The following is a 25,193-nucleotide window of genomic DNA, read 5'->3' on the forward strand; positions in this document are numbered from 1 at the left end:
TGCCAACCATGAGCAAAAAAACTAAGGCCCTAAAAGAACAATAAAGAAATATTAGGCTAGATGAAATAATTCATTTTTTAGTGTTCCTTTTTTGTTGTTGTTGTTGGTTGTGGGGCCTGAACTCTGGGCCTGGGCACTGTCCCTCAGCTCTTCAGCTCAAGGCCAGCACTCTGCCACTCACGCCACAGTGCCACTCCCAGCTTTTTCTGCTTATTTGGTGCTGAGGAATAGAACTCAGGGCCTCATGCATGCAAGGCAAGCACTCTACCACTGAGCCACCTTCCCAGCCCCTAGATGAAAAAGTTCAGATTGGAAACCTACATATTTCATGGTTTCATTTATATGGAATGTTTAGGACAGGTCATTGACAGGGATGGGCATGGAGGATATGAGATTCGTTTAGGTGTAACAAATATGTCCCAGAATTACTAACATAATAGTTAAACAATTTTGAGGATATACTATTATACAGTGTTTCATACAGTAAATCATATCTCAAAATAAACAAATCATAACTCAGCCAAACAAAGCATTAAAAAAAAAAACCAGGGGTCTGGGAATGTGGTTTAGTGGTAGAGTGCCTGCCTAGCATGTGTGAAGCCCTAGGTTCGATTCCTCACACCACATAAAGAGAAAAAGCCGGAAGTGGTGCTGTGGTTCAAGTGGTAGAGAACTAGCCTTGAGGACAGAGAGGCTCAGGGACAGGCCCAGGCCCTGAGTTCAAGCTCCAGGACCACAACCAACAACAAAAAATTCATTAAAAAAAATCCAGGGGGACTGGGAATGTGACTTAGTGGTAGAGTACATGCCTAGGATGCATGAAACCCTGGGTTCGATTCCTCAGTACCACATAAACAGAAAAGGATGGAAGTGGCACTGTGGCTCAGGTGGTAGAGTGTTAGTCTTGAGCCAAAGAAGCTCCAGAGATTGCCTAGGCCCTGAGTTCAAGCCCCAAGATTGGTAAAAAAAAAAAAAAAAAAAAAAAAAAAACAAAGAAAAACAACAACAAAACAGGACCATGATAGAAAACACAAATATCCACAGTCATAGTTTATGTCTGTGTGAATTCCACCCAGATACTCTGGTATTCGTAAGGCTTTTTTCAATGCTTACAACATGTCCCTTGATTCAAAAAAAAAAAGTAAATTGAGGTTAAGTGCCTATAATCCTAACTACTCAGGAGGCTGAGATATGAGGATTGTAGTTCTAAGCCAACCCAGCCAGTAAAGTCTGTGACTCTTCTCTCCAATTAACCACCAAAAGCTAGAAGTGGAGCTGTAGCTCATGTAGAGTGCTCTAGCCTTGAGCAAAAAAGCTCAGGGACAGCACTCAGGCCTTGAGTTTAAATACCAGGACTGGCCCCAAAATAAAGTAAATGGAGCCAGGTACCAGTGGTTCACAGCTGTAATTCTAGCTCCCAGAAGGCTGAGATCTGAGGATTGAGATTCAAAGTGATCTTAGAAGAGTTCATGAGACTCATCTCCAATTAACCACCAAAAACCAAAGTCAGAGGTGTGGCTCTAGTGGTTGACAGCCTTGAGCAAAAAGCTGAGGGACAGGGGCTGGGAAAGTGGCTCAGTGGTAGAGTGCTTGCCTTGCAGCCTTGCATGCATGAAGCCTTGGGTTTGATTCCTCCACACCACCAGCAGAAAAAGCTGGAAGTGGCGCTGTGGCTCAAGTGGTAGAGCACTAACCTTGAGCTGAAGAGCTGAGGGACAGTGCCCAGGCCCAGAGTTCAGGCCCCACAACTGACCAAAAAAAAAAAAAAAAAAAGCTAAGGGACAGTGCCTAGGTCCTCAGTTCAAGCCCCAGAACCAATGCATACACAAAAAAAGCTGAAAATAAAGCTGTCACTCAAGTGTAGAGTACCAGTCTGGAATGAAAAAGCTAAAGGGACATAACCCATGGACACTCAGAAGTAAATTAATCATATAGGTAATTCTCATATATGAAAAAATTTAGAAAACAAATTTAGAAAATAATTGTTCAAAGCTGGGCGCCAGTAGCTCACACCTGTAATCCTAGCTACTCAGGAGGCTGAGATCTGAGTATTGCAGTTCAAAGCCAGCCTGGGCAGGAAAGTCTGTGAGACTCTTATCTCCAATAAACCACTAGAAAACCAGAAGTGGCACTGTGGCCCAAGTGGTAGAGCGCTCGCCTTGAGCTGAAGAGCACCGGGACAGCGCCCAAGCCCAGAGTTCAAGCCCCACGACTGCCCAAAAAAAAGAAAAAAAAAAAAAGAAAGAAAATAATTGTTCATAGGTCTAATAATTGTTCATAGGTATACTTCCCCAAATCAAGCACCAGAAACATACATAGCTTCTACAAACAGATATTAAATTGTTCTTACCATTCCAATAGGCAAAATTGGTCCCGCCTATAAACATGTACCTACAAGGAAATAAGAGAACACACAGAACTTCATTGTAAGCCAAGATGGCTGGGGAGCCCTCCCCCCATATCTAATACTTACAAATTCACACTTGCCCCTCGGGAAAGGATATTAGTGAGAGTGGAGACCACAGTTGCCGTACTGACTGTGGAATGAGGCTGGCCCCAGTGGTCTAACCAGCCAGTATAGAATTCAGAGTTGATCTACAGGAGAAAAGGGGAAGTAGAGCATGTGGCTGAAGTGTTCAAGGACCAGTCTTGAATGAAAAAGCCAAGAAAGAACTTAATGCCCTGAGTTCAAGCCAGTAGCAGCGCGCACGCTCGCATACACGCACACACGCACACACGCACACACACACACACAAGAACAGAAAATGGAGCTTAGGACAGACTCATGACTTCTGGATGCTTGGGCACTCCTGTAATGCCCCTTCTGCCCCATCCAGGGACAGCAGAAAGGGCATATTGACATGCACTGTTTAACCCAAGAGTTGGTGCCAACTTGCCATGAGGTCTCATCTTCACAGTTTAAGTGCAGCCAGTTCTCATACCCATGGACTCTTCATCCATAGATTAAATCAAACATAGATCAAAACTATTTGAGAAAGCTGGATGTCAATGGCTCATGCATGTAATCCTAAACTACTCAGGAGGCTGAGATCTGGAGGATTCAGGTACAAGGTCAGTCCAGGAAGAAGAGATTCCATCTCCAGCAGTGGCTTATACTTGTAATCCTAGCTACTCAGAAGGTTGAGATCTGAGGATTGCAGTTCAAAGCTAGCCCAGGCAGAAAAGTCCTGTGAGACTTTTGTCTCCAATTAACCACTTAAAAACCAGAAGTGGTGCTGTGGCTCAAGTGGTAGAGCACTTGCCTTGAGCTGACGAGCTGAGAGACAATGCCCAGGCCCAGAGTTCAAGACCTACAACTGACAATAAATAAATAAATAAAATAAAAAAACAGACGTAGTGTACTGGCACATGTGGTAGAGAGCTAGCCTTGAGCACAAAGAGGCTCAGGGACAGCACCCAAGCTCTGAGTTCAAGCCCCACAATTGACCAAACAAAAACAAAAATCTGGAAATTGGGCACTGTTGGCTCACAGCTATAATCCTAGCTCCTTGGGAGGCTGAGATCTGAGGATCACAGTTCAAAATCATACCAGGCAGACAAGTCCATGAATATCTTTTACCTCCAATTAACCAGCAAAAAACCTGAAGTGAAGCCATGGCTGATGTGATAGAGCACCAGCCTTAAACAAAAAAAAAGCCAAGCAAGGATGTGAGGCCCTCAAGTGGTAGAACGCTAGCCTTGAGCTGAAGAGCTGAGGGACAGCGCCCAGGCCCAGAGTTCAGGCCCCACGATCGGACCCCCAAAAAAAAATTTAGAAGAAGACAAAATAAACAGTAACTCTAAATTCACATAGCATTTACATAGTATTTTGTTTCCTGGAGATTATTTAAAGTATACTAGAAGATGCCTGTAGGTCAAATGTAAATATCTGCTCCATTTTAATAACGGTCTTGAGCACCAACTGATTTTTTCCTGAGGAGAAGTTCTGGAACCAATGCCTGTGGATACTGAGGGGTTGCTCATTACTGGAAGGAGCAGGGTGCTAGCAAGCCCACCTCAGGGTGCTCAGCAACACCTACCCCATACGATCTTGCTGTTTGCTAAAAATGTAAGCCATCAAGCTCTATCCATACCCGGGAGACTTAATTTTTCCATTTTAATCAACACCTTTATTCCTAAAAGGTTTCACTACATCTATTTTGGTAGAAGTTCCCCAGTAGAAAAGTTTACTTGGGCAAAAGATTGTATAAAATAATCAGCTCCAGGGCTGGGAATGTGGCTTAGTGGTAGAGTGCTTGCAGGCAGGAAGTCCTGGGTTCCTTAGTACCACATAAACAGAAAAAGCTGGAAGTGGTGCCATGGCTCAAGTAGTAGAGTTGCTAGCCTTGAGAAAACAGCTCAGGGACAGTGCCCAGGCCCTGAGTTGAACAAGCCCTAGTATTGGCTGGCACACACACACACACACACACACACACACACACACACACACACACACACACACACACACACACACACACACACACACACACACACACACACACACACACACACACACACACACACACACACACACACACACACAGTCAGCTCCAAATTGCTGTTTTCATACCATTCATCATTAGTTTGAACACAGATTTTTTCAGATCTCAGGCTGACTTATAGAATGAAGACCCCTTGTCCAAGTTCATTTGCTTACTGGAATGGTAAGAACAATTTAATTTCTATTGTTCTGGGAGGGGGTGGAGAGAGAGAAACATGGATGATGCAGGTTCCAGGAAATAGCTCCACCCAAAATCTGTGTGTACAGGCTCGGCCCAGCTCACAAAGCAAAGAGTGGATGAGAAAAGGCTGTTTGTAAACAAGGCTTGCACACAGGTGCTGAATGAATAACAGCAACCACGCTGAAGAAGGAAAGGGCCTGCTAAGCACCAGTGGCTCATGCCTATAATTCTAGCTATTCAGGAAGCTGAGATCTGATGACTGCGGTCAAAGCCGGCTGGGGCAGGAAAGTCTGTGATACTCTTACCTTCCAATTAAACAACAAAAAGCCAGAAATGCATCTGATCATACAAAATAATAATTATCACAATGAAATCCAGAAAATGGAAATGAGCATTTTTTTCTTTTTGTCTTCTTATCCTTTTGTTTGTTAGCTGTCTTTGGGAAGGTAAGGAGGGGGCACAGAAATGGAAGGTAGATAAATACAGCAGTGGTACTCATTAGAAACTATGTTGAAAACAAACTATACAACTTATTGGCAGAGAAGGAAGGGAAAACTGGGAGAGAGAGAGAGCGAGGGAAGGGGAGACATTGTTAAAAAAGAAATGTACTCTATACCTGCCTGATGTAACTGTAACCCCTCTAAATACCACCTCACAATAATAATTTTTTTTTAAAGCAGAAGTGGAGGTGTTATTTCATCCTTGAGAGAAAAATCTAAACAGGAGCTTAAGACCTTGAGCCCCAGTATAGAACCAGCACAAAAGAAAAAAAAAGGGGGGGGGGTAGAGTGGGGGAAGGGCTTCAAAACATTCACACAATCTCCCCTGCCACAATCTCCTCTTCCCAGTAGCTCCACAATGTGCCAGCAAGCCCACTACAGGGCAGTGGGCAAGCTACATCCCCAGTACCACCTGGCTGCCTGAAAATGCAGTTGTCACGGCTCCATTCAGACTTGGCAGAGTGAACAGCATATTTTAATCAGATCCCTAAGTAATTCATAAATACTTGAAAAGTGGACACGTTCTGCCACAAAGAGCTCTCAAAGATACATACAACTTGCTGGGCACCAATGGCTTACGCCTGTAATCCTAGCTACTCAGGAAGCTGAGATCTGAGGATCATGGTTCAAAGCCAACCTGCACAAGAAAATCTGTGAGACTCTTATCTCCCATTAACCACCAGAAAAGTGGAAGTGGTGATGTGGCTCAAAGTATAGAGCACTAACCTTGAGTGAAAAAGCTCAGACAGTGCCCAGACCCTGAGCTCAAGACCCATGACAAGAAAGAGAGAGAGAGAGAGAGAGAGAGAGAGAGAGAGAGAGAGAGAGAGAAAGAAAGAAAGAAAGAAAGAAAGAAAGAAAGAAAGAAAGAAAGAAAGAAAGAAAGAAAGAAAGAAAGAAAGAAGATCTGAACCAGATCACAACCTAGCCACTCCTGGCCTGTGCAAAGTGATATATGCACCTGTGACTCATTGTACATTGGGACACTAGGACCACTTGTGGGATTTGCCTGGTCCACTCATGTTAATCTGGCTTTGGTTTCAATTCACTGGGTTGTTTCTGCTGTTATCTATGAGTCCAGAAAGTTATATCATCCTTCTATGCATATGCTGATCCCACAGCCAGACAAATGAAGGATGTACTATGTCTCTCTTGAACCAGCAACAGTCTCCAGCCCGTATCCCAATTCTCACCAAAGGTCCTTGGGGCTCAACATTCCTCTGGAATAGGAAAGCCTCTGTGACGTTGCTGTCTGAAAAGTAAAAGGAGGAAAGGAAAGGTCAGCTATCAGAATGGCAGGAAGTTAAGCAACAAGGACCTCCATGGGACTTGAGCTAATACCCTGCTATGGGTGAAATTGCACCAACCACTCAAAATTCGTAATTTGGAATCTCATCTCTAATATGACAGCATTTTTGGGGGGGGGGGATCCTGTCGTGGGGCCTGAACTCTGGGCCTGGGCACTGTCCCTCAGCTCTTCAGCTCAAGGCTAGCACTCTACCCACTTGAGCCACAGCGCCACTTCCGGCTTTTTTCTTTTTGCCTATGTGGTGCTGAGGAATCGAACCCAGGGCCTTAGGCATGCAAGGCAAGCACTCTACCACTGAGTCACCTTCCCAGCCCCAATATGACAGTATTAAGAGGTGGAATCTTAAGCTCGATGCTGGTAGATTAAACCTAAGGATCAGTGGTTCAAGCCAATGTAGGAAGACAAGTCCAAAAGACTCTTATCTCCAATTAACAATCAAAAAGTTGGAAGAGAGCTAGGCACTGGTGGCGGTTCATTCCTTCAATCCTAGCTACTCAGGAAGCTGAGATCTAAGGATTGCAGTTTAAAGCCAGCCCAGACAGGGAAGTCCATGAGACTCTTACCTCCAATTAACTACCAGAAAACGGGAAGTGGCACTGTTGCTCAAAGTGGTGGAGTGTGTGCTAGCTTTGAGCAAAAAAGCTCAGGGAGGCTGGGCACCAGTGGCTCATGCCTGTAATCCTAGCTACTCAGGAGGCTGAGATCTGAGAACGGCAATTCAAAGCCAACCCAGGCAGCAAAGTCAGCGAGACTCTTATCTCCAGTGAACCACCAGAAAACTGGAAGTGGTGCTGTGGTTCAAGTGGGAGAGTACTTGCCTTGAGCTGAAATGCTCAGGGACAGCACTCAGGCCGAGTTCAAGCCCAATGATGATGACCACCACCACCAACAACAACAACAAAAAGTGCTGATCGTGAAGGAGCAGAAGAACTGCATTTACTACAAAGTCACATTTTCCCTGTCTCTGTTGGTCTCTCTCTCCTTCCTTCTTTCCTTCCCTCCTTCTGTTCCTTCTTTCCTTCTTCTTCCTCCTGGTATCAGGCTTTGAATTCAGGGTTTCACTCACTTGACTTGCTTTCTTGTGTTCTATCACTTGAGCCATGCCTCTGGTCTGGTATTTTGCTAAATGGAGATGGAGTCATGAGGCAGACTTTTCTCAGCCTGGGCTGGCTTTGAACTGTCATCTTCTGGATCTCCACTTCCTCTGTAGCTAGGATTCAGGCATGAGCCACAGATACCTAGTAGAGTTCCTTGATATTAAGTACTGGATAGCTTGATACATGGTACTCAGAATAGCCACTCAAGATCTAACTGTACCTTATTGGGCAGGACTCCTCCTCCTCTTACAAGTGACGCTGGCATGACCTCAGACAGAGCATGACTGCCCCAGGCACCGGGATGCCACAGTACCCTCTTTCTTCTTCTAAACAGCAATAGTCACACTCACAATCATCTTCAGTTTGTGCATCTCAACAGAAATATGCTAAGCTTTTTCACTTTGAGAGGAGATATGCAGGAGGAAACAGGCACACCACTCATCTGCAGCTGGGTAGATGAGCTAGGTCACCACCAGCATTGACCAATGGATGGTTCTAGAAATACTCAAATCACTTCATGTTAGTTGTTCTCATCTCTTTTATGGAAGGCTCTCCACAAAAATGTAATTTCAAGCCGAGCACTGATGGCTCATATCTGTAAGTCCTAGCTACTTGGGAGGCATAGATATAAGAATCAGGGTTAGAAGCCAGCCTGGGCAAGAAAGTCTGTGAGACTCTTAATTGCCAAACAACCACCAAAAAAAAGCCAAAAGTAGAGTTGTGGCTCAAGTGGTAGAGTGCTAGCTCAGGGACAGCGCCCAGGCCCTGAGTTCAAGCCCCAGGACATACACGCATGCATGTGTACACACACACACACACACACACACACACACACACACACACACACACACACACACACACACACACACACCATAATTTCAGGAAGTGAAGGTGTGGCACAAATGGTAGAGCAACAGCCTTAAGTGAAATAAGCCAAGGGAGAAAGCACAGACATTGAGTTCAGGTGCCAGTACTGGCACATGCGTGTATGTACATGTACACACACACACACACACACACACACACACACACACATACACACACACAAGAAATTTCTAATTCTCAAACTCTGTCTTCTGCAGTCCCTTCAGAGAGATGCAATGGGTTTGAGTGTCTTATCCCTCCAGGTACAGCAAAATCTTTATGCAACTTGCAGAGCTGGTCTTTTATTTTGCGGGGTATACCGAGGATAGAATCCAGGGAGGCCTTGTGCGTACTAGCACCGTCATGGGGCTTGAACACAGGGGCTGAGTGCTGTCCCTTAACTTTTTCACTCCAGGACTTCTGTTTTGTTTTGTTTTGTTTTACGTGACTAATTGGAGATAGGAGCCTCATGGCCTTTCTTGCCTAGTCTGGCTTTGAACTGCAATCCTCAAATCTCAGATCTCAGGAGTGAGCCACTAGCATCTGGCTGCCACATTTATTTTATCAGCCCTGCTTTCTACATACTTTTTTCTGAGCCATGTAAAATTATATCAGCCATGAGGGTCTTTTGCTTCTAAATTTGTGTTGAGGACAGGAGATTCTTTACAAAGTATAATATAGGAATATAGGAATAATATAGTGCATTCCGTAATCCCAGCTACTCAAAGACCAAGACGAAGGATTAAAATTAGAGGCCAAACTGAAGAAGTCAGTGGGAACCCTATTTGATAAACTAAAAGCAAAAGGAACAAGGTGCCAATGGCTATACCTATAATCTAGCTATTCAAGAGGCTGAGAACTGAAGAGCTTGGTTCAAGGTAGCTTGGGCAGGAAAGTACATGAGAGTCTTATTTCTAATTAATCACAAAAAAAAGCTGGATGTGGAGCTGTGACTCAAATGGTAGAGTGCTAGCCTGGAGTGTAAAAGCTAAGCGACCGAGTCCAGGCCCTAAACTCATTTGCCCAGTACTGGTACACACACACCAAAAAAGCAAAAGCACAAGGAGTATGACTCCAGTGGTAGAACATTTGCCTAGCAAGCAGGAAGCCACATACACACAAATCACTAATACGACAGGCTACAAACTTTAAAAGATTATCATTTTCTCCATAATGCCCTTCAATGGCAAAATAAATAAACAAATGAAGTCCGGTATAGGAGCCCCTTCAGGATCATCCCCTGGCCTTGGCCTGTCACATCCTTCAGGAACGCTGCTCTGAGTCTAAACAAAGGATCCGTTAACTCGCCCCCTCCCCTCTCTCTTTTGTTGGTCACAGGGGCTGAACTCTGGGCCTGGGCACTGCCCCTCAGCTCTTCAGCTCTAGTGCTAGTGCTAGTGCTCTACCACTTGAGCCACAGCACCACTTCAGGTTTTTTTCTACTTATGTGGTGCTGAGAAATCAAACCCAAGGCCTCATGCATGCGAGGTAAGCGCTTTACCACTGAGCCACCTTCCCAGTCCTCTCTCTCTTTTTTTAACAGCCAAAAACATTCACAGCCTGCCCATTCAGAACATTTTATTTGTTGAATCTTACATCTGACAGGACAACTGCCCTCGCATCTGGCAAATGCTGCAGCTCTGAGTTATGCAAAAAGATATTTACCTGACAAATATCTCGGGTTTTTTTTTAGTCATGGGGCTTGAACTCTGGGCCTGAGCACTGTCCCTGTCCTTTTGCTCAAGGTTAGCACTCTATCACTGAGGCCACAGCTCCACCTCCAGCTTTTTTCTGTTATTTATTGGAAATAAGAGTGTCTGTCATAGACTTTCCTATCCTGGCTGGCTTCGAACCTTGATTTTCAGATCTCTGCCTCCTGAGTAGACAGGGTTATAAGTGTGAGCCACCAGTGCCCACCCCTGACAAATATCTTAAGAGCGGGGCTCAGCTCACAGGCCATTAATACCAGTCAGTGGCTGACTTCAAAATTTGCGAAGGCTACAACATGGCCCTGAGAATCCTGCCAAGATGGGAGACAGGGAAAGCTGAGTAGTAGGGAAAGGGGCGACAGAAGATGGGAGGAGAGAAGAGAATGGACAGGAAAGGAGAGGAGGGCAGGGAAGGGCGAGAGAGGGGAGGGGAGAGAAGGAAGGGGATGGAGGGGAGGGGAAGGGAGCACTCAGGAGTACTTGGGAGGAGAGCACATGGAGGGGAGGGGATGGAAAGGCAGGACATGGGAGAGGAAAGCAAAGAGGAGAAGGCAGGGTGGGGGTGTGGGGGGGGGACAGTGAAGTCTTCCTGGGACTGCTCAGCCCCTTCTTCATCCTGTCTAGACAGCCCAACCACTGAGAGAAGATACACCAGAGTCCAGGCTAGCTGCACCTGTGTGGACATCAAGACACACTAGAAACTCCCCTCCTACAGGTAGACATAAGATAACCTTCTGCAAATAAGGGGTATAATGACTCCATTTTACTTGTTGATTGATGCTGCAGTTTAGATCTTAAATATCCCCCAAAAGTTCATGATGCTACTTGTAGACAGAGGAAGTTTTAAGATATGGGCCTAAGCTGGGCACTGGTGGTTCACCCCTGTAAGCCTAGCTACTCAGGAGGCTGAGTTTGAGGATCAAGGTTCCAAGCCAGCCAAGAGTCTTATCTTCAAAAGATTCCAAGTAGGGCTGTGGTTCAAGTGATAGAGCATCAGTCTTGAGTGAAAAAGCTAGGGACAGCAATCAGCCTCGGAGTTCAAGCCCCAGTATAGTCACAATCTCATACACACACACACAAACATGTGGGGTCTAGTAAAAGGTGTTAGGTTACTGGAGGCACTGTCTCTGAAGAGGATTATGGGAGCCTGGTCTCTTCCTCCTCTTTCACTCCCAAGCTAAATATATCCTGAATCAAAATGCTACAGCACAATTATGGACTGAAACCTTTAAAACGGTGTGAGCCACACAAATGGAAGCCAGGAGGAGGAACAGAATAAGTGGGAACAGCCTACACTAAGCAGAAGGAAAGAAATGTAAACATCACCTGATGTGGAAAAAATGACTTGTATTGTCAAAGCTCATAGAATTCACAGACTGTATGGACCATGATGGTGACAGTTTGCCTTGTGAGGGTTGGAATGTGTTTGTGACTTTAACTAAGTATCACTATTCCACAATACTGTGAAATATGTGAAATTTAGGTAATCACCTAATCTCAATTAAAGAAAACAAGTGAGAGAAGGGATGGGTTAGGAGAGGGTGACAATGTTGTCAGACACTTTGTACTCATATACTGTTTTGTAGAATGGGAACTTCTTTGTACAACTACTTAAAGATAATAATAATTAAAAAAAACTGTGTGAGCCAAAAATGAATCTTCCCTCTTTTTAAGTGGATTGTCCCAGGTATTTTGTTACAGTAATAGATGAGCGCACTTGATAAAAAAAAATCTGAGTGATCGCACTGAATCTGCTCATGCCACTTAAAACAATAGCTGCTGCCCACAGTGACCAAGTGTAAGCTGCGTTTTCTTTTTCTTTGTTCCTTTTTTTTTTTTGGTTGGTCGTGGGGCTTGAACTCAGGGACTGGGTACTGACCCTGAGCTTTTTCATTCAAGGCTAGTGCTCTACCACTTTGAGTTGCAGAGCCACTTCTGGGTTTCTGGTGGTTATGGAGATAAGATTCTCAAAGACTTTCCTGTCCAGGCTGGCTTTGGACCACAATCCTCAGATCTCAGCCCCTGAGTATCTAGAATTACAGATATGAACCATTAGTGCCCAGCTATAAGCTGCATTTTCTAGTTACTATACAAACACTGACCTGCTCCAAAATCCACTGTGGCGTAGAGGCCCTGTAGGGTACCACAATGCAGGTAATTTTCATTTGCTCCATCAGTGGTGAACAGTAGCACATCTTTACCCAAGTAGTAGAGGAAGCGGTTTTGCAGGAAACGCAAATAGTCATAATCACAGGCAAAGTAGGAGCCATATTCATTTTCAACCTGCAAATTTAAAAAGGGAAGAGGGAAAACAGTAAGTCTCATGTAGACATTCTAATAAAAGCTTTTCTTTTTATTTCCCCCAATACTGAACTTGAATTCATGCCTGGATGCTGGTCCTTAGCTTTTTCATTCAAGGATGGTACTCTACCACTTGACTCACCACTCCATTTCCAGCTTTTTGCTGGTTAACTGGAGATGAGAGTCTCATGGCTTCAAACGGAGATTCTCAGATCAAGGCCTCCTTAATAGCTAGGATTATAGGTTCAAGCCACTGGTACCTGGCCTGATGCAAACTTTTTGGGAAACATTCCTGACACTTGCTGAAATGACAAGACCTCATGATCCCCAGGAAGCCAGGAGAGTCTCTGCTGAGACATCAAAACTTTTTTTTTTTTTGGTTGGTTGTGAGGCTTGAACTTTGGGCCTGGGCGTTGTCCTTGAGCTCTTCAGCTCAAGGCAAGCACTCTACCACTTGAGCCACAGCTCTACTTCCGGTTTTATGGTGGTTAGTTGGAGATAAGAGTCTCACGGACTAGCCGGGTGCTGGTGGCTCAAGCCTGTAATCCTAGCTACTCAGGAGGCTGAGATCTGAGGATCTCGGTTCAAAGCCAGCCCGGGCAGGAGAGACTGTGAGACTCCTATCTCCAATAAACCACCAGAAAACCGGAAGTGGCGCTGTAGCTCAAGTGGTAGAGCGCTCGCCTTGAGCTGAAGAGCTGAGGGACAGCGCCCAGGCCCAGAGTTCAAGCCCCACGACCGACAAAAAAAAAAAAGTCTCACGGACTTTCCTGCCCTGGCTGGCTTTGAACCGTGATCCTCAGATCTCAGCCTCCTGAATAGCTAGGAATACAGGTGTCAGCCACTGGCACCTGGCCAAAACTCATTTTTTTCCAGAAAAGCAATTCAGCATGGAAATTGACCCTCCATGAATCCTTCCTACTGACAGACAAGTGAACCACCAAATTAGCTTTAGATTATAATGATATTCTCTTCAGTAATAACAGATACTTTGATCTTACATAGATAATACCTTTCCATGCTATATAGAAAAGAAAATGTTAGAAAAAAAAATCATCAGGAGCTGGGAAGGTGGCTCAGTGGTAGACTGCTTGCCTTGCATGCATGAGGTCCTGCGCTCGATTCCTCAGCACCACATAAGCAGAAAAAGCCAGAAGTGGCGCTATGGCTCGAGTGGTAGAGCGCTAGTCTTGAGCTGAAGAGGTAAGGGACAGTGCCCAGGCCCAGAGTTCAGGCCCTATGACCAGCCAAAAACAAAAACAAACAAACAAACAAACAAAAATCATCAGCCAGGTGTTGGTGGCTTATGGGTATAATCCTAGCTGAGATCTGAGGATCAAGGTTCAAAGCCAGCTGGGGCAGGAAAGTCCATAAGACTCTTATCACCAATAAACCACCAGAAAACTGGAACTGGCACTGTGGTTAAAGTGGTAGGGCACTAGCCTTGAACTGAAGAGCTGAGAGACAGCTTCTAGGCCCAGAGTTCAAGCCCCATGACTGACAAAAAATAAATAAAATTTAAATTAAAAAAAAAAAAACCATCAACCAGGTGCTGATGGCTCACACCTGTAATCCTAGCTACTCAGGAGGCTGAAATATGAGGATCATAGTCCAAAGCCAGCAGGCAGGAAAGTCCGTGAGACTTTTATCTCCAATTAACCACCAGAAAACTAGATGTGGTTACTTGTGGGTCAAAGTGGTCGAACACTAGCCTTGAGCAAAAAAAGTTCAGGGACATTGCCCAGGCCCTGAGTTCAAGCCCCACAACTGAAAAAAAAATAAAATAAAATCACCCACTAATTCCATTTGTAAGAAAAGTGACTTAGTTATGAAAGTAATTAGCTTTCTGTTAATCTTGAGAGAACTGTTTTTCTGAAGGGTACCTGTTTTGGCTTGGCCCTTACTAGTTGTATTTTAGTTACATACATCCTTTTCCTGCTGTACTTTAAATAGGACACTCTATTAGAAGCTCCTTGAATTTTACTTATGTACTGTTAATTAAGCTACATCTTTTTGCAGATTGTGAGCCTGAGCTCATCCGATGTGAGCAGAGGGGCAGGGCCTGCCGTGTTAGGGATAAAAAGGGAGCAGCCTGCCTGCTCTGTGTGCTCACTTGCCAGGTTTTTGGCTAATGGCCATAGCTCTGAAAAAGTAAACTTTGCCTTAATGAGTTCCTAATTAGTCTCTATTCCTGTGTGTCACTTCAACATCTCAAGCTATTTCTAATGGATAACCATTGTAAGCATTTTAGTAGATAGCCCTCCAAGTTTACATAATATACATAGCATCTTCTTTCCTCAAAATGGTGTATATTTATACCAGTTATAATAACACTGCGTTCTTTACCTATTACTCAAATTATCCAAGGTAGGTAGTAAGGAGGGCAAATGCAAGATATAAATGCACCATGATTTGACTTATCTTCAGCTGTCAAAGACCCAGGGTATTTCTGGCTTTGTTCTCCATAATCAACACCTGGCTTGAGCTTAATAACATCAGGATTTAAACCAGCTCTCCTCCATCCTTCTGATAGGGGACATCCTGCAATGTCCAGAAACATTTGGGTCGTCACCACAGTGATGACCCAGAGGGAATGGTGCTAATGGCACAAAATGGATTGAGGCCAGGGACACTGCTAAATATCGTTCCGTGCACTGAATGAATACCAAGAGCATGAACTCAAGACCTCATGTTCTTGCTTGGCTTTCTTGCTCATGGCTGGTGCTCTACTACTTGAACCATGCCTCTAATCTGGTTTTTTGCTGGCTAATTGGAAGTAAGTCCCTCAGACTTTTCTGCCTGGGCTGCCTTCATACTGAGATGCTTAGATCTCAGCCTTCTGAGTAGCTAGATCTATAGATATGAGCCACCAGTTTCTGGCATCTATTTTCTTTATATATAAAACACAGGTATGTGTTTATATACAAGATAATTTGGGTATATATACATAAACAATCTTACACTATCTCAGATATCACATTTCCATGAGAGAATGGAAGGAAAAGCAATAAGAAAATAAAACCTAAGAAAGTTTCTTAGGGAGAAAAAGGAAAAATTCAGTAAAAGAAACATTGCTCTTTAATAAAATGAACTTCCAGATTTACCCACTACTACTACTACAACAAAGAACCTTAGAAATATAATGTATGAGGGGCTGGGAAGGTGGCTCAGTGGTAGAGCGCTTGCCTTGCATGCATGAGGCCCTGGGTTCGATTTCTCAGCACCACATAAGCGAAAAGAAAAAAGCCGGAAGTGGCACTGTGGCTCAAGTGGTAGAGCGCTAGCCTTGAGCTGAAGAGCTGAGGTACAACGCCCAGGCCCAGAGTTCAGACCCCACAACCGGACCAAAAAAAAAAAAAAAAAAGAAATATAATGTATGAAAGAAATGTGATACTGAAAAATACACCATCCAATACTCAGTGGAAACCTCAAAAACTCTTGAGATTAGACTATAAACTACTATTTCCACCAAAGCCAGGATAGGGGAACAAAATGAAGTATGATCAAAGATACTTGGGAACCTTTTAGGGTGCTATTTCTTTTCCTTAGGTGGTGTTATATGGTTCCTTATGTTACAACAATTCATTAGAGTGCTCATTTATGTAATTGTGCTGTATTTCATAACTTCATATAAGTTTTTTTTTGTCTAAGAATAAAATTTCAACCTGCAGGCTGGGTGCAGTGGCTCATACCAGAAATCCCAACTACTCTGAGGGCACAGATCAGGAGAACTGAGGTTTAAAGCTATCCTGTAGGGCTGGGAAGGTGGCTCAGTGGTAGAGCGCTTGCCTTGCATACATGAGCCTCTGGATTCGATTCCTCAGCACCACATAAGCAAAAAAAAAAAAAAAAAAAAGCCGCAAGTGGCGCTGTGGCTCAAGTGGTAGAGCGCTAGCCTTGAGCTGAAGAGCTGAGGGACAGCACCCAGGCCCAGAGTTCAGGCCCCACGACCAGGCCCTTCCCCACCCCCCTCAAAAAAAAAAAAGCTAGCCTGTAGAAAAGGTTAGAAAAAGCTGGGTGTGGGTGTGGGTGGTCTGAACCTTTCACCCAAGAGGAGGCATAAATAGGAGGGTTGTAGTCTGGGCCAACCCAGGAAAATATGCAAGACCCTAATGGAAAAACTGTAAGTCAAAAGGGTTGGAGAGTCAGGCACTGGTGGCTCATGCCTATAATCCTAGCTCCTCAAGAGGCAGAGATATGAGGATCATGATTCAAAGCCAGCCCAGGCAGGAAAGTCCATGAGACTCTTATCCCCAATTAACCACCAAAAAACCGAAAGTGGAACTGTGGCTCAAAGTGGTAGAGCGGAAAAGCCCAGGGACCGTGCCCAGGCCCTGAGTCCAAGCCCATGACCAGCCAAAAACTAAAAAATAAAAAGGAGGTATTTGATACACACAGAGTAGAAAACTCTACCTTGGGTAATTTTTGCTGACACCCTTGTCTCATGAAAGTTCCTTTGAAATCATTGAGATGCGTGTTAAGAAAAGCTTTGCAAATTCTGGTAAGGTTCTTTTTTCCCTCATTTTCTTCACGCCTCCTCTCCCTTTTAAGAGCTACATAAATGACTATGCTGTCCTTTATCATTTGACTGCCAAGAAATTCAGAGCTAAATTTGAGGGTCAATTCTAGAAACTAAGTGAGCCAGAGCCTCTATACCTATGTCCTTTTCTGCCACCAGCCTTGGTTTCCTTCCCATAACCCTACCTGTTCATTATATTTATCTATTACCAACCAAACACAAAGTGGCTTCTAATGAATACATGGACATTTATTTATTATAAGGAGAGGAGAAAGGGGAGGGGAGAAAGGAGGAGAGAGAGAAGGGAGGAGGGAGAGAGGGAGAGAAGGAGAGAGTGGGGAAGAGAAAAAAAGAGAAAAGGGGGGGAGAGAAACATTTACAAAACAAAGCCCAGCAGCATGCCTGTAATCCTAGCTACCCAAGAGGCTGAGATATGAGGACCACAGCTTGAAGCCAGCCTGGGCAGAAAGTCTTATCTCTAATTAACTATTAAAAAATTCCAGAAGTGGAGAGCTGAGGCTCAAGTAGCAGAGCAGCCTTGAGCAAGAAAACCTCAGGGCCGTCCATTAGAAAGAATAATATTTCTGTCATTTGTGGGGAAACAGATGGACCTAGAACAAATCATGTTGAGTGGGGTAAGCCAAACTCAAAGAGATGAGCAGCACACATGTGATAACCTAAACATGACCCCAGGCATTTACATACAGAGGATACTGGTAGGGGAGGAACCCAAAGGTTCCTGAACATATAAAATATTATCTATTGAAACAAATTCCGGGAAACAGAAACATGGGTGGGTTAGGTTTTTTTTTTTCTGCTTCTTATGAGGGGAGCAAAGGGAAAGCGGTTACAGAAAAGGGAGGAGGAATAGTGAACAAATGCAATCAAGATATTCATTACACACCAAGTAGAAACTGCATCTTGTGGGCAGGGACAGGAGGGAGACCCTGGGGGAAAGTGAAGGAAGGGGTGATAGTGTCCGAAAGAGAGATATGTATTACCTGAATTGTGAAATGGGAATCCCTCTGTACAATGTCTTAATAATAACCATAAAATTATATTTAAAAAAAAACCTTCAGGACCAATGTCCAGGGCCCAAGTTCAAGCTCCAGGACTGGTACCAAAAAACAAAAACAACAACAACAAAAAAAACAGCTTAAAGTCATGGTCATAAGCATCAGAGGTCTCTATTGGCTGCATGCAAATCTGAGCTCTGCCACTTCCTGTCCATGGGACTCCACCTGTACAAGGGTTTCTCATCTGGAGAGGTTGTAACACCTACTTTGCTGAGTTGTTATGAGGTTTAACTGAGTCAATTCAGGAAAAGACCTTTGTATAGTACCTAGCCTCTGCTTAGTCCTCAAAAAGCTAGCAAAGCAATGACGACCAAACTCAAGTTTTACATCACTGCCAATTAGTAAAAAAATAGAGTTGTGCAAATGTTAGGGCTGAGAGTGGGAAAAATGAACACAAACAGAAAAAGGCAAGACTCACAGAAAAGTCACAATGAGATTCAGAAGAACACCAATTTTTCTAGTGTTTAACAAACTTTTTCAATGAAAAACCAGGAAGTGCGGCGTCAGTGGCTCACATCTGTAATACTAGATACTCAGGAGGCTGAGATGTGAAGATCGTGGTTTGAAGCTAGCCTGGGCAAGATAATCTGTGAGATTCCTATCTCCAATTAACCACCAAAAAGGCAAAAGTGGAGATGTGGCTCAAGTGGTAGAGTGCTATCCTTGAGTGAAAAAGCTAAGGGACAGTGCCCAAGCCCAGAGTTCAAGCCCCACAACAGACCAAAAAAAAAAAAAAAAAAAAAAAAAAAGGAGAGCAAGAAAGAGATCCTGAGATCTGCGGAAATAGCATGAAATCCTGACTGCCACATGACAACTGGGTGGGCGTGGCCAAATCACTTCATCTTGAATTCCTCCAATAGCAGTTTTCAGCATCCAGGACAGAGCTGGATATCATTAAATAAGTATACTATAAGAACTAGAGCTGGGTGCCAGTGGTTCATGCCTATAATCCTAGCTACTTAAGAGGCTGAGATCTGAGGACTGAAGTTCAAAGCCAGCCTGGGCAGGAACATTTGTGAGACTCTTATCTCCAGTTAACCACCAGAAAACTGGAAGTGGTGCTGTGGCTCAAGTGGTAGAACACTAGCCTTGAGCTAATTGCTCAGGGACAGGGCCCAGACCCAGAGTTCAAGCCCCACAACCGACAAGAAAAGAAAAAAGAACTAGACATTGCAGTGAACTCCTGTAGTCCCAGCTGCTCAGGATCCTCCTGTTGAGGCAGATAGAGCTCAAACTCAGGAGCTAAGGGCCAAGTGGGCAATACAGTAAGACACAAACTCTTTGTGTGTGTGTGTGTGTTGGTCCTGGGTCTTGAACTCAGGGCCTAGGTGCTGTCCCTGCACATTGGAGCTCAAAGCTAGTATTCATGGATTTTCCTGCCCAGGCAGGCTTCAAATTGTGAACCTCAGATCTCAGCCTCAGCAACACAGGAGGTATTACAATACCAGATTTCAAATTATACTATAGAGCCATAATAACAAAAAGAATCTGGTACTGGCACAAAAACAAATATGAAGATTAATGGAACAGAAGACCCAGAAACAGAAACACACAGCTTCAGCCACCTAATTTTTAATAAAGGAGCCAAAAACATACATTGGAGAAAAGATACCCTCTTTAACAAATGGTTCTGGCAAAACTGTTTATCTACATGCAGGAGATTGAAACTAGAACCTTATCTCTTACCTTGTACAAAAATCAGCTCCAAATGGATCAAATATCTAAATGTAACATCTGAAACTCTGAAATTACTACAGGAAAATTCTAGATCAAATAAGCACAGGTAATTATTTTCTGAATATTAAGACTCTACTTGCCCAGAAAATGAAAGCAAGAATGAACAAAATGAACTGCATCAAATTAAAATGCTTCTGCACAGCAAAAGAAGTAATTATCCAAGCCAAGAAACAATCCACAGAGTGAAAGAGTATCTTTGCCAACTATTCATTTGATAAATTTAGCCTGGCGTCAATGGCTCACACCTGTATTCCTAGCTATTCAGGAGGCTGCGATCTGAGGATCGCAGTTCAAAGTCAGCCCAGGCAAGAAAGTTTGTGAGATTCTTTTTTTTTTGTCAGTCGTGGGGCTTGAACTCTGGGCCTGAGTGCTGTCCCTTAGCTCTTCAGCTCAAGGCGAGCGCTCTACCACTTGAGCTATAGTGCCACTTCTGGTTTTCTGGTGGTTTATTGGAGATAGGAGTCTCACGGTCTTTCCTGCCCGGGCTGGCTTTGAACCGAGATCCTCAGATCTCAGCCTCCTGAGTAGCTAGGATTACAGGCGTGAGCCACCAGCGCCCGGCTAGTCTGTGAGATTCTTATCTCTAATTAACCACCAGAAAATGAGAAGTGGCACTGTGGCTTAAGTGGTAGAGCACTTTGCCTTGAGCTGAAGAATTCAGGGACAGTACCCAGGCCTAGAGTTTAAGCCCCACAATCAAAAACAACACCCCTTCCTCCCCCAAAAAACAAGAAAATGTCATTAAAAGCTGTTAAACAATAGGAAGTGGCAGAATGGGAGAGAGAAAGAAATCAAGGGGATTATTCTGATTAAGATATAATATACGTACATGAGAATATTCTTGGTACAATTAGTATATACTAGAAAAGAGAATGATAAGAGAGGAAAACCAGCTCTGCTGAGGGAAGGGAATCAGCTTCTGAAGCATGAAGGGCGAATGAAGAGAGTAAAGAGGACAAAAACACTGTCAGAGTAGTTTACTTGTGCATATGAGAATAAAATGATGAAACCAGCTGAAATTACTTTAAGAGGAGTGAGAGATAGAGGAGAGTGACAGAAAGGGTGCGGGTGGTAGTTCTCTTGTATGCATTTATGGAAATGTCATACTGAACCCCCTTTTTATTAAAAAAAATCAAAATATGATATATTAAAGTATTTAAGTAAAAGCATCATCCATAGCATCTCCTCTTCAAGTAACAGATTGACACGGTGTGTGTCCACATCTATCATGTATACAGTATAGAGGATGGAAACCCACCCCTTAGCTCAGTTCCACATTTACCTGCACTGTTATAATCGGTCCTCCATTCTGATAGAGAAGAGGCCTCATCTTAGGCAGAAGGACTCCCAACCACTTATCCACAGCTTTGAGGTAATCTAGAAAACAAGATTGGTGTGACGCCTTAATATACTTTCAGAACCAAGACAGTGCCCAGGCCCAGAGTGCAGGCCCCACGACCGGACCCAAAAAAATTAATTAATTAATTAATTTTTAAAAATGAACTAATTTTCCATAGAATAAACTTCATATCATCCACTATTACAATAATCTCCACCATCCCCAAGAGAAATGGAGTCTTCAGGAAACAGCAATTCAGTGAAATAGGAATTTCTGACTGTTCAGGGTTTAGAGCTAAAATAATCTCTATTTTTTTTTTTTTTTTTTTTTTTGCCAGTCATGGGGCCTGAACTCTGGGCCTGGGCGCTGTCCCTCAGCTCTTCAGCTCAAGACTAGCACTTTACTGCTTGAGCCACAGTGCCATTTCTGGCTTTTTCTGCCTATGTGGTGCTGTGGATCAAACCCAGGGCCTCATGCATGCAAGGCAAGCACTTACCACTGAGCCACCTTCAAAGCCCCTCTCTATTTATTTATTTTTTTATATATTTTTTATTTTTTTATTGTGAACATACTGTACAGAGGGGTTACAATTACATGGGCAAGTTAATGAGTACATTTCTTATCAAGCATTGTAGCCTCCTCCTTTGTATACCCTTCACATCCCTTCCCAGCCTCTCCCGGAAAAGGTAGACCTCGCCTTACTCACTAAATTTGTGTGCCATTTTATTTTATTTTATTTTTTATTTTTTTATTTTTTGGGTCCGGTCATGGGGCCTGAACTCTGAGCCTGGGAACTGTCCCTCAGCTCTTCAGCTCAAGGCTAGTGCTCTACCACTTGAGCCACAGCACCACTTCCAGCTTTTTTCTTTTTGCTTATGTGGTGCTGAGGAATCGAACCCAGGGCCTCACGCATGCAAGGAAAGCACTCTACCACTGAGCCACCTTCCCAGCCACGCCCCTCTCTATTTAAAAAGATAAGAAAAACCAAGTGCCAGTGGCTCATGCTTCTTCTGAACTGGCCCTGGCTGAGCCTGGTTCAAAGCCAGCATAGGCAGATAAATCCAAAAGACTTTTATCTACAATTAATCAGCAAAAAGCCAGAAGTAGAGACATGACTCAAGTGATAAGAGTTTCAGCCTTAGCTGGGTGCTGGTGGCTCACGCCTTAATCCTAGCTACTCAGGAGGCCGAGATCTGAGGATTGAGGTTCAAAGCCAACATGGGCAGGAAAGTCCATAAGACTCTTATCTCCAATTAACCACCAGAAAACAGGAAGTGGTAGAACACTGGCCTTGAGCTGAAGAACTCAGGGACAGTGACCAGACCCAGAGTTCAAGCCCCATGACCAACCTCCCCCCCACCAAAAAAAATGCCAACCTTGAGTGAAAAAGCTAAGCAAGAGGGCTGGAAATGTGGCTTAGTGGTAGAGTGCTTGCCTAGCATGCATGAAGCCCTGGGTTCCTTCCATTCATTAGTACCACATAAACAGAAAAATCCCGAAATGGCACTGTGGTTCAAGTGGTAGAGTGCTAGCCTTGAGCAGAAAATCTCAGGGACAGCACCTAGGCCCTGAGTTCAAGCCCCATGACTGACCAAAAAACCACTAAGCAAGAGTACCAGGCCCTGAGTTCAAGCCCCAGTACTGGTATGCATGCATGAATGAATGGTTGAATTAATAAATAGGTAAGAATGTCTTATAAATGTCATCCAATTGTCACTCTATATAAGTAGACACTACAGCTACCAAGAAATCTAGTTATATCTAGAAAGTACATATGGCATTTTGATTATCAAAGTATCACAGGCTGTGTCATACATTGAATATGTAAAAAAGAGAAAGAGCATCATTAGTGGGCCAACCACAGAGTTCAATGCCAATTCAAAGTGTTACCAGGCTATCTGTAAGATCTGGCCAAGGGGTGCAAGGAAGCCAATCTCCTACATCTTCAATGTCTGGTGTGGTGTGGTGCAGGGTATTTCATACTCACTCTGCCAAGCTCTTAGAAGTACTTGTATAGTAGCTCAGCTTTCAAATGATCTGTCTCCTTCTATTAAACTGTCTAATTATTTCATAAATTCTGAGGATCTCTCTGACTTACCTGGGTCAGAAGAGCGGAGAATAATAGATTCCTTCTCTAATAGCCAAGCAGGCAAGCCCCCCTATGAAGAGAGAAAAGGGATGAAAGCTATTATCATGTCCTGTTCGTGAAAGGAGCTTAAAGAAGATTGAAATTGCTGTTAGCAGTATATGCTTCAGCTGTCTGGTTTGTAACTTTTGGGAAATTGGAACATAGTAAAACTAAGATCCCAGTTGTTAATTTAGAGATTCAATGCTATTTTATGTAGATGACTCCAGTTCATTTCACAGCCCTGTGTGAGAAAGAACAGACATCATTAGCTGCTGCTGTGTGTGTGTGTGTGTGTGTGTGTGTGTGTCACACACACACACACACAAACACACCAGTACTGGGGCTTGAACACAGGGCTTTGAGCCCTGTCCCTTAGTTTTTTCACTCAAGTTGTTGGTACTCTACCACTTGAGCCACACCTGTATGTCTAGCTTTTTGCTAATTAACTGGTGAACTTTCCTGTATGGGTTGGCTTTGAATTGTGATCCTCAGAGCTCAGAGTAGCTCCTGAGTAGCTAGGATTACAGGAGTGAGCCACTGGTGCCCAGCAGCTTTTGACAGATAAGGAGACCAAGTGATATGAGTGATCATAGAGAGGACTCATGCTCTCACCTCAGCTGCTCCTCTCTGCCCAGCTCCTAATATATACCTGTGCTGCACAGTCACAGGCCTCACATTAGCTAGACATACAGTGTGTGTGTGGGGGGGGTGTGTATGTACATGTGCATGCATGCTGGAACTACGGCTTGAACTCAGGGACTGGGCACTCTCCCTTAGCTTTCTCTACTCAAGGCCCGTGCTTTACCACTTGAGCCATAGCTCTATTTCTGGATTTTTGCTGGCTAACATGGAGATAAGAGTCTCATGAACATTTTTGGCTTTGAACTGTGATCCTCAATGCTCAGCCTGTTGAGTGGCTAGGATTACACATGTGAGCCACTGCACCTGGCTCTACAGTCTTATTTAGACTACTCTAGTTGACTTTGCCCAGGTGCCTGCCTGCCAGCCCGCCACACTCACCATGTCCCACTCCGCACAGATGTAGGGCCCCGGCCTCAGGATGACGAGCAGTTCCAGCTTGTGAGCTAGCTGAAGAAAATACTCCACATCATGATCTCCAGAAAACTGGTAGTGTCCTTGCTGGGGCTCATGAAAGTTCCAGGGCACATACCTGTAAAGACACACACAGCCTGTCTGCAGATAGTTGGCAGGGGTGAGAAAGAAGGAAGGGGCAGAGATCTTCTTAGGACAAAAGGGTGAAGAAGGGGAGGGCTTTGAGGAATATAACCCAGAACTTGGAAATAAGGTCAAAGGCTGACTGTTTATTTCTTCTCAGTATTGTTCTGGAGATTATTCAAGATTATTACTAAGACTTCTTTTATTCTCTGGGGGAAATAATGTAACTAGTAAGTACTGATTAAGGCAAGTTATGGATTAACTTATACTTGTTATTGCCTTATAAGGGTGTCAAATGGCTGCTGCTGTATAGAAAAGACAATTCCAAAAGGAATATCAAATATCACCTTTGTGTGTGTGTGTGTGTGTGTGTGTTTTCTAGTCCTAGGGATTGAATTTGGGGCCCTGATGCTTTCCCAGGCCCCAATCTGTTCCCTTGGAAGTGTTTTCTTTCACTCTAGGTTGGTGCTGTCACTTGAGCCACAGCTCTACTTGTGGTTTCTTACTGGTTAATTGAAGAGTCTCTTGGATTTGTCTACCTGGGCTGGCTTTGAACTCTGATCTTCAGAGCTCAACCTCCTGAGTAGTCCAGCAACCTCACCTTTTTTTTTTTTTTTTTTGTCGGTCGTGGGGCTTGAACTCTGGGCCTGGGCGCTGTCCCTCAGCTCTTCAGCTCAAGGCGAGCGCTCTACCACTTGAGCTACAGCGCCACTTCCGGTTTTCTGGTGGTTTTTATTGGAGATAGGAGTCTCACGG

At 44.0% G+C, this 25,193-nt stretch overlaps 1 protein-coding gene across 1 annotated transcript in view; it reads right to left on the reverse strand.

Annotated features, from left to right (window-relative positions):
* The window catches only part of Glb1 (galactosidase beta 1), a 105,090-nt gene that overhangs the window by 52,819 nt on the left and 27,078 nt on the right, over nucleotides 1–25,193 (reverse strand). Inside the window, exons 3-9 of the mRNA XM_070006499.1 lie at nucleotides 24,282–24,432; nucleotides 23,232–23,292; nucleotides 21,077–21,171; nucleotides 12,264–12,444; nucleotides 6,376–6,434; nucleotides 2,474–2,595; nucleotides 2,351–2,391 (exon numbers count right to left, since the gene is read on the reverse strand). Coding sequence (XP_069862600.1) covers nucleotides 2,351–2,391; nucleotides 2,474–2,595; nucleotides 6,376–6,434; nucleotides 12,264–12,444; nucleotides 21,077–21,171; nucleotides 23,232–23,292; nucleotides 24,282–24,432 — 710 coding nt within the window. The remainder of the gene's footprint in view (nucleotides 1–2,350; nucleotides 2,392–2,473; nucleotides 2,596–6,375; nucleotides 6,435–12,263; nucleotides 12,445–21,076; nucleotides 21,172–23,231; nucleotides 23,293–24,281; nucleotides 24,433–25,193) is intronic.

Source organism: Dipodomys merriami, unplaced genomic scaffold, assembly GCF_024711535.1.
Source record: "Dipodomys merriami isolate MVZ:Mamm:240054 unplaced genomic scaffold, mDipMer1.0.p SCAF_7, whole genome shotgun sequence".
In the NCBI taxonomy this organism is placed as follows: Eukaryota; Metazoa; Chordata; class Mammalia; order Rodentia; family Heteromyidae; genus Dipodomys; species Dipodomys merriami.